This window comes from Polypterus senegalus, chromosome 12, assembly GCF_016835505.1.
Source record: "Polypterus senegalus isolate Bchr_013 chromosome 12, ASM1683550v1, whole genome shotgun sequence".
NCBI lineage: Eukaryota > Metazoa > Chordata > Cladistia > Polypteriformes > Polypteridae > Polypterus > Polypterus senegalus.
In genome coordinates this window covers 88,424,540-88,432,896 of record NC_053165.1, presented here as the reverse complement: position 1 = coordinate 88,432,896, position 8,357 = coordinate 88,424,540, and the positions used below count along the sequence as shown (strand labels likewise).

The window sequence follows — 8,357 nt, the reverse complement described above, 5'->3', positions numbered from 1 at the left end:
TGTAGAGACAAATAAAGCTCTTAAAATCAATGTATGTGTTTTTAGGTTGGGAGATGGGAATGCAAGTAGGTAAGGGGTCGACTTTTTGTCGGGAGTGGCTGGGAGCCGGATTAAAAAAAATTGTTACTGAGCATACGTCTTCCTTGTGTTTCTCTCAAAACTCCAACTGGAATTGTATATGATGGGAAGATATGGGAAGAAGGGATGTCACAAATAATAACCCTAAATATTCTCATAGCAATGCAGCCCCAAAGTCCCCAATGCATATCCTGAAATCTCCTCTCTGTGGGTGCAGCCTAGAGCACCTCCAACAGGGGGCGCTCATCAGTATCCTCATGGGATATCCCAGGGAACAGTGCGTCAAATCTCAGATGCTTCTGCACGTTTTTATATTTAATAATAATATTTTAACATTGTGCAACAAGTCAGGGAAGCTTTTATTCCATGTAAATGTCCAAAAAATAGTTTTTTTTTATGCTAGTATAGATCTGCAGTTCTTTTTTTTTTTTTTTTATCTCAACACACATGGCGTAAAAAAAAAAAAAAAGTGAAATGAATTCCTGAAAAATCAGCTTTTTGCACAGCTTGCTCAGTCTTCAAAAGCTGTTGCAATCAATATGTTGTATTAAATGGAATCCCTAGTTACCTGCATCCTGTTTTCGAAAATAAAATGATCTCAAGAAATTGGCCATGAGTGTAATTTGGCAGTCGGAAAAAGTCCTTGACTGATATTGAAAAGGCAAAATAAACAAAACTCACACGCACCAGCCAAACGCATTACATTCTGGTCTTTCAAAAATCGGAGAGTGTGGTTGTTGGTTGTAGTTTTAAGAAAAGAAAAAAATATTTTAGGAGTATGCATATGCACAGCAGCCTTTAAACAGCTTTGTGATCAAAACGTGAGACGTCGTTTATTGATTGCGGCTGCGTCCTGCTTCACTCCTATGCAGTTCAGCCAAAAGTGCTGCATAATAGGCTGGGGAATTTTGGGATAAAAAAACAAAACTGACTATATATATATCCCCCAAAGTGATCAAAACTGGGGGATGTTGTCTTTTAGCACTTCCTTCCTCTGTAAATCCACCCTGTTTTGTTGGTTAGCAACCCGCCAAAAGGAGTGCATTCTGGGTGATCAATAAATTTGAACATTTTTTGTAATCATTGGGTAAAGCAAAAAAAAAAAATTAGTTATGCATACTAGCTGAATATAATGAAGTTATATAGATTGTCTGCTTTGAGTTTTCATGTAAATATGTCTTTCTGAACAGGGTGATTCTGGCCGATTTTCAAGCACTGTTTCTTAATGTCATTGTTTTCCTTGTGTGAAGAAAACATGACTGAGTATGCATAGCAGTTGAAGGTGCTGCATTTCAGCTGATCATGCATTGGGGATCTTGTTATGAAGCTTGCCTTTTGGTTTTCGACCACCTGAGCAGAGAATCTTCTCGCCAATCAGAAACTGCAGATAATTCAGGCTTGTCATTGGTTAGTCGGCTCTAGAGGCTTGTTGTATTTAAAAAAAAAATTTATAGATTTTATTTTATAGTGGATCCTCATTATCATCCACCATTCTAAATTATGAGAGTTTGAAATTTTTAGAAAATTGTGACATATATTTATCGGAAACCACATTTAGCTTTCAATAGAATTGCATGAGTAAGTAAACCTTATCAACGAGGTGCATCGTGAGTGAAAAATTCGGTTAAAATGAGTGTTTTCGGTTGCCTCTTCTTTCTGTGTAAAAAATGGATTTGCAGGCTGATTTGAACAGGATCTGTATGTGTTCTGGACAGTCAAAAATTGAGAATGTGGGATGTCATTTTTAGCTGACTCTCTTAGCATTCTGCATTTAAAAAAATCCCAGATACGCACCGGGATGGAACTTTGTGTGGTTGTGCCGTCAACAATATTTTATCCCTTCTCGTTGATAGTTAGACTTGCATTATTGGATTATTGGTAGGACTAGAACTTGAGGTCTTTAGATTACAAAACAACCCAAGTTGTTTTTTTTTTTTTTGTGGTGGAGAACCTCCATTTTGGTACTGTGGAAGATGTGTTAGTAAAACCAGCATGGAACACGTACCATCTGGTCTGAGTATGTATCCCAGTGCAGTGATGGGGACACTGTGCTTTAAAAATGTCACCCTCCTACAGATTCAAGACTGAGGTCCTGACTCGCTGTGGTCATTAAAGATCCCTGGGCATCTTTCAAAACATTTAGGATGTACCCCGATATCCTGGGTAAAGCGCCCACCATGACCTTGTTCAATCTGGTTCCTAATCGTCCCCTGTCTCTTATTGGCTATCTGTGTCACCCCTTCACAAGTGCAAGAATGGCTGCTGTTGTCATTCCAGGTGGGTGCATGTCGGTGGTTGAAGTGGACCGCCTAGTGTCTATATAAAGCATGCTATAAATGTAATTTAATTAATTAAAGCTGATCAAGCCTCTAAAGTAATTTGAGGCTTTAGCTATATTTCTCCTTATGATTCGCATAAATGTATGCTCATTTTTGAACAAAAATAAAGGAACATTGTCTTTTGATGGTTATAATTTTTTAGGTGTTTAAGGTTTTCTAAGTTGTTTAAAGGCAATATAAATTTAGCACATATTCAATCCAAATGATGTAGTCTACAGTTCACGTTAAATATAAAAATTACATCATTGTCCACCGAGGGGCTACTATCAAGAACATCTGCAGGGTGATCTGAGACATTACAATATGGACATTGCTGTTTCTTCACAAAATTTCAATAAGTGTACTGTTTTAGCACTTTTGGGCAGAAGTGAAGTAAAACTGGTATAAGTCATGCCATCTATCTATTGTGCTGTGGGGCATTAAAAAATAAGTGTAATTTGAGGCATTTTATTATATATATCGAAATAGCATATATTCACATAAAAGCTCACACCTACTTTCACACAAAAATTTAAATAAATATAAATCCTATCCTTTGTCAAGTTTCAATTGTAAAGCACTTTCTAGAACAACTTGATTCATTTCAACATGGCTAGAACAAATTTCTCAAATGTGTACAAATTTTTCCTATTTCTGTTGTAGATAAAAACGCCACAACGGGAACCCCTTGAGTCAGAAGGAAACGTAGCAACAAAAAAACAAAAGTCGCACCGTCTATCGAGTTGGGCTGTTTTTGAAACCATTTTTGCGGACAGTTTGAGGTAAGTGGTATATGATGGTGTCCATTTGAAAGTTGCATAAGTTCACTCCCACTTTCATTAACATAAAGTCACACCCTCTGGTCAGTTGAGTCTTTTTGGGCTTTAACATCACACACTCTTACGTGTACATTTTTTTGGATCCATTCTTTTTAAATTTTACAGGATTTATGAAATATATCTAATAATAAACCGTGTATACTCGCGTATCGATCTAAAGTCCAAGTTGGCAGGAAATTAACCGCAAAATCAGGGGAAAAATCCTTCTGTCTTCCTAATGGAGAGATTGATAGCAGCCAAGTGCCATGCTTTTGGGTTCTTAAGAGGCTTTGGTCTATGTAGATCTGGCCACAAATGGAAACCCTGTCATAGCAGTGGTGTAATGAGATATTTGGGAAAAGAATTCGATTCCCAAATTTACTTAACTGAGACGGAACCATCATCAGCCGGATTGTCCTACTTATTTTAGCCCCAGGCACAATGATTCACAAATGATGCAGAAATCTTCCCCCACGTAATACTCCTTTGTGCAGGGTCAGCTCAGTGACACCACAGTTCCCTCCCCTGCCCCAACTTAAAGACCCAGATGAGCTCCAACACTATTTCAACGACATCTTGTTGCGGTTGTGTCAGCCCTTTTGCCCTTTGTTTTTTGTTTTAGTAGTAGAACAAAAAGCCGGTATTTTTTCCAAATCTTTTTCCTTAATTCATACGCTTTCACCTTGTCCCCTTTTCAAAGATTCTTTAATGGCTGTTTTGTGTCCAACGACAGGTTTCAGCTGGCTCATCCCACTCATCTCTGAGATGCGCCAAACTCGACCCCTTGACGCACCCTACCCTTGTGTGCGCGATTCCTTTTTTGTTGCATTGTCCACTCCCCTTTTTTTTTTTTTCGTGAGGCACACTCAGAGAGGAGTCTAATCAAGTCAGACAGGCCCTAAATGGTTTGTGTCTTCATTTAAAGAAAAAAAACGAGTGGTAATACCCCCACCCCCCGAAAAAGGAGGCATCGTTTTTTTCTCAGTTATCTATTCCTAGTTTTGACAGTCCTTGTCTGAATTCGTGCAGTTCATCGATCTTTCCATCCAGCACATCTAAAAACGTCTTGAGCTCCATCTTCAGGTTTCCCTGTTTGTGTTGGCTTTCTTCGAGGTCGGCCTGTAGCGTCTGAATTCTGTCCTCCAAGTCTTTGCTTTTCAATTCAGCATCCTAACATGTGAGAGAAAGAGACAAACAAATGGGGTAAGTAAACTGAAGACTGCAGTGAAAAATCTTTCAAAAACCAAGGACGCTGTCCATGTCTGTGAGGTGAGACACAAAAATAACCGGTCTGGGCTTAGGGCTTTCCTGGAAGAACGGTCAGCCGGTCGTGAATCATAGAACTATATCCCCGCATACACACCCTCTCAAACCACTGACCGGCTAGGTATATCCTGCGAATAGCCCAGTAAGAATTTGGACAACAATTGCTACACAGGTTGGCGTGATGATTCGCTGTTGGTTTTTTTTTTTTTTACACCTGACATTAACATCAAATTTCTTGTGAATTTTCTCTTTTTTCGTAAGTCAGTTTTTGACTGACAAAAACATTCCTGTCCTCGATCATCCTCCCTATTTGTCCGATTTAGCTCCCTGTGATTTTAACTTGTTCCCGAAAATCGTAAGTGACCTGAAGGGAACACATTTTTTTTGTGTGTGAAGTGAAGACAAAAACTAGAAGCCTGTTGAAGAGCCTCAAACAAGAAGACTTCCAGCATTGTTTCAATCAATGGAAGATACGTATGGAGCGGTGGAGGGGGAGTATATAGAAGGTGACAAGGTTTAGAATGCTGTAATTCATCAATAAATATTTTTTTTTTTTTTTACCAGTACATTTATTTTTGTGTCTCACCTCGTAATGATTGTTTTGTGCTAAAGCCATCCAGCTTACAAATTAACGTAATATTCTGCATCCACCCTGTCCTATGGCTTAAATGGGTACTTCCCTTACTGGTGGTCTCTCTTTTTTGATATTGTAATATTTGTCAGTATTGGAACACAGGAGCAGATATATTTAATAATGTCATATTTCTTAGCAGTCTTGCTCTAGTGGATGGTCAGCGGAGGATGCAGGGGCTGAAGATCAGACTCGGCAGACCCGTTAAAAAGGAAACTGGCAAAACTAGCTGAGTTCTGAATTCATCGGTCTGGTCTTCATCACCCATCACAACCATTTGGATTACCGTTTCTTGTCCTGGATTGCTATTCCTGTCTGGATGTATGTGGTCTGTTGTCTCTCCCACTCGTGTGGTTATTGATCAGATTGGGAATGCTCCCTCTGACAAAGACGAGACCAATCTCATCACCCCTCACTGCATCAGGCACCGGTAGGACAAACTTTGCATTGCTTACAGTGAACCGTTCACAGGATTTCTCTCTCTGTCTCTCATCCATCATCATCTGTTGCTGCTACATTTGTACTGTGTTTTTGAGCTTTTTCATTAGTGTTTATTGTTCTGGCTCATTGTTGTTGAGTCGTGTTATCGCCATAGGCAAGTTAGGGATGGTTAGCTGTTTATATTTCAACTTAATTTATTACATTATTATTGGTTTAATCTGTCATTTAATTTCTGTTTCCGGGGTCCCACTGAAAAAATAAATATATCACCATCCTTTCAACAGTGTAAATCATAGCGTCATTTCGACCGCTACAATGGAAAGTAGAATGAGCAACATTCAACAACCACTGCAATTATTACTATTATTATGTATACAATTAGCTGTGATACCTGCGTAAGACTGGTTAAAATCTAAATAATTGACGTAGATCTCAGTGTTCATGTTTGCAGTGCACCATGCAATGAATATGTCCCTGTTAAGAGTCAACCCGGTTTTAATGAAATTGTCATTTTAACGAATTTCCTATAGAACTAATGTTTTAAAAATATATATATATACTAGCAAAATACCCACGCTTCGCAGTGGCGAAGTACTGCCTTAAAATTTTTATTAAGAAGAAAAGTAAACTTTTTTTAAACTGAGGGAAAATATACCAATAATTATTTGTTAAGGATCTCTTTGTATACCACATTGTGAGTTCGGCCCTCCGGTTGTAATCTGACCAAGCTGTGCGCTGAGCTTACTCTTGAGCATGTAACATACAGTCGGCCATTTGAACAGTAATCTTGTGTCAAATCTCACAGCTTGGATTGCTGCTGTCATAATCGGTTTGAGTTTCATGGTTTGTTTCAATGACGACAGTATTTGTAGGACTTGTTGTGTTGAAGTGACATTTGGCATCTGTCAAGCGTTGTAAGCACACAACCGGTTTCATCGATAACTTCGCATCCAGCTGTTGAGAGTTTAAACATTCATAAACATCAAAGTGTCCACTACTGAAATCGTCACCTGTCAGTCTAAGATGTTTAAGAGGTGTTGGCGGTTGTCCAAAGGTGTAAAATATTTGGCCATTTCGGTACACTTGAAAGCGACAACCGAAAAATTCAGCGGCAGCCATCAACTCACATGTAGAACCATAGGTGAAGGGCTTAAGCATTTCACTCTTCTAGTGCTCCTGTGTAGTATAATTATCTCCTGTACCGTCATCAGTCCACACCTTGAACCTGTCCCAGTCATTCAATACATAAGACACAATGTTCCTCCGGATATCAAGGGTGAGCCTGATATGGCCGTGCAATATGTAACACAGAGAATGGAAAAGGCCGATGCCATCTCCGGGCATGGAAACCACTCGGTAAGTGACAGTCCTTTGATCGATGGTGATCACCTCGATAGACATGTTAATGGGGGTACGGTTGGAATGATAAAGGAAATTGGTACCTGAACAATGTAAAGTAAGTCTAAAATACCTACACAATAACTAATCATAATAAACAAACAATAAAACAGCGGAGAAGCCGTGGATTAAATAAAAAGGCTGCAGTTATCAGCAGGGAGATGTGAATCCCGTGGCGAAGCAAGGTAGGGAATGAAGAGACCGGAGCGATGGATAGCCTTATATAGGCAGGCAGCCAACAATGTGGGAGGCATTGGGATGGGGGACCCAACGCCGCCTCACACGGTGACCGAACTGCAGGCTATGGACGTATATATGTACGTAAGTAGGATTCAGTTAGCGCAGGGAAGCCGCCTACCAAATTTCGTGAAGATGGGGCCATAAATAAGAAAGTTTAACATGGCGGACATTGTCAACCTTTACGTGTAGAATTTCGAAATGAAACCTGCTTAACTTTTGTAAGTAAGCTGTAAGGAATGAGCCTGCCAAATTTCAGCCTTCTACCTACACGGGGAGTGAGCGAGTGTGTGAGTGAGTGAGTGTCAGTCAGTCAGTCAGGGCTTTGCCTTTTATTAGTACAGTATGGATACTGAAGTCTTTTTTTTTTTTTATGTACAAAATTCATTACAGCGTAGTCAGTTTTCATAAAAAAAAAAAAATAGGGTATTTCTTGTGTACTTGACCCAAAAATTGCAATTCAGGAGCACGGCTGAACAGCCAATTAGATTGCACAGTTATGTCACTTGGTTTACTTGATAGCTGTCACATTATTGTGGAGTTGGAGAAGGGTTACTCGAGAGTGGAGGCATTGTGGGTGTATCTAGGGGTGGGATAACTGGCAATTAAATTTGACTTAAGCTTCACTTGTAGTGTGCTGGAGGTTCACTGCAGCTTGACTCTGTCGCTTATTTCTGGGTTTCTTGAGGAATGGTTTGACTTCGCTGGGCACGCTGATCAGATTGAAGATTCATTTTTGGCTTGCCACCAGTACATTATCATATGCAGGAACTACTGCAGAACTTTCTAGACACTGTACACAATATGCTGACACCAGTATACTACTGACACTTCACCTGCAAAGCATCCATATATAAAAAGATAATGTACATATTACAAAAATGTTGTAATCTAACTTTAAAGGAAAAAGCAGACTTCTAAGAAATTTATGTTAAAAAAATAAATAAAATTGAAAGAATCTTGACAGATCCTCACTAAAAAAATCTAGCACCATTTATTTCCCTACTTGCTTAACCACGTTCAAGCTTATGGGGTATTTAAATTTAAGTCTAAATCTGCAGGTGATGGGTGTAAGCCAGAGAGATGTGCTTGGATGGGATGCCACAATTTCACTTATTATAAATAAGTTAGGATAAATGATAAGGAAGAATTCTGTAAGATAAAAACATG

General features: G+C 39.2%; 1 protein-coding gene across 1 annotated transcript in view; it reads right to left on the bottom strand.

The window, feature by feature from the left end:
• Nucleotides 1-4,055: 4,055 nt before the first annotated feature.
• Nucleotides 4,056-8,357, bottom strand: part of homer2 (homer scaffold protein 2) — a 161,981-nt gene continuing 157,679 nt past the window's right edge. Inside the window, exon 9 of the mRNA XM_039772799.1 lies at nucleotides 4,056-4,384. Within this exon, the coding sequence (XP_039628733.1) occupies nucleotides 4,196-4,384 (189 nt within the window). The 3' untranslated portion in view covers nucleotides 4,056-4,195. The remainder of the gene's footprint in view (nucleotides 4,385-8,357) is intronic.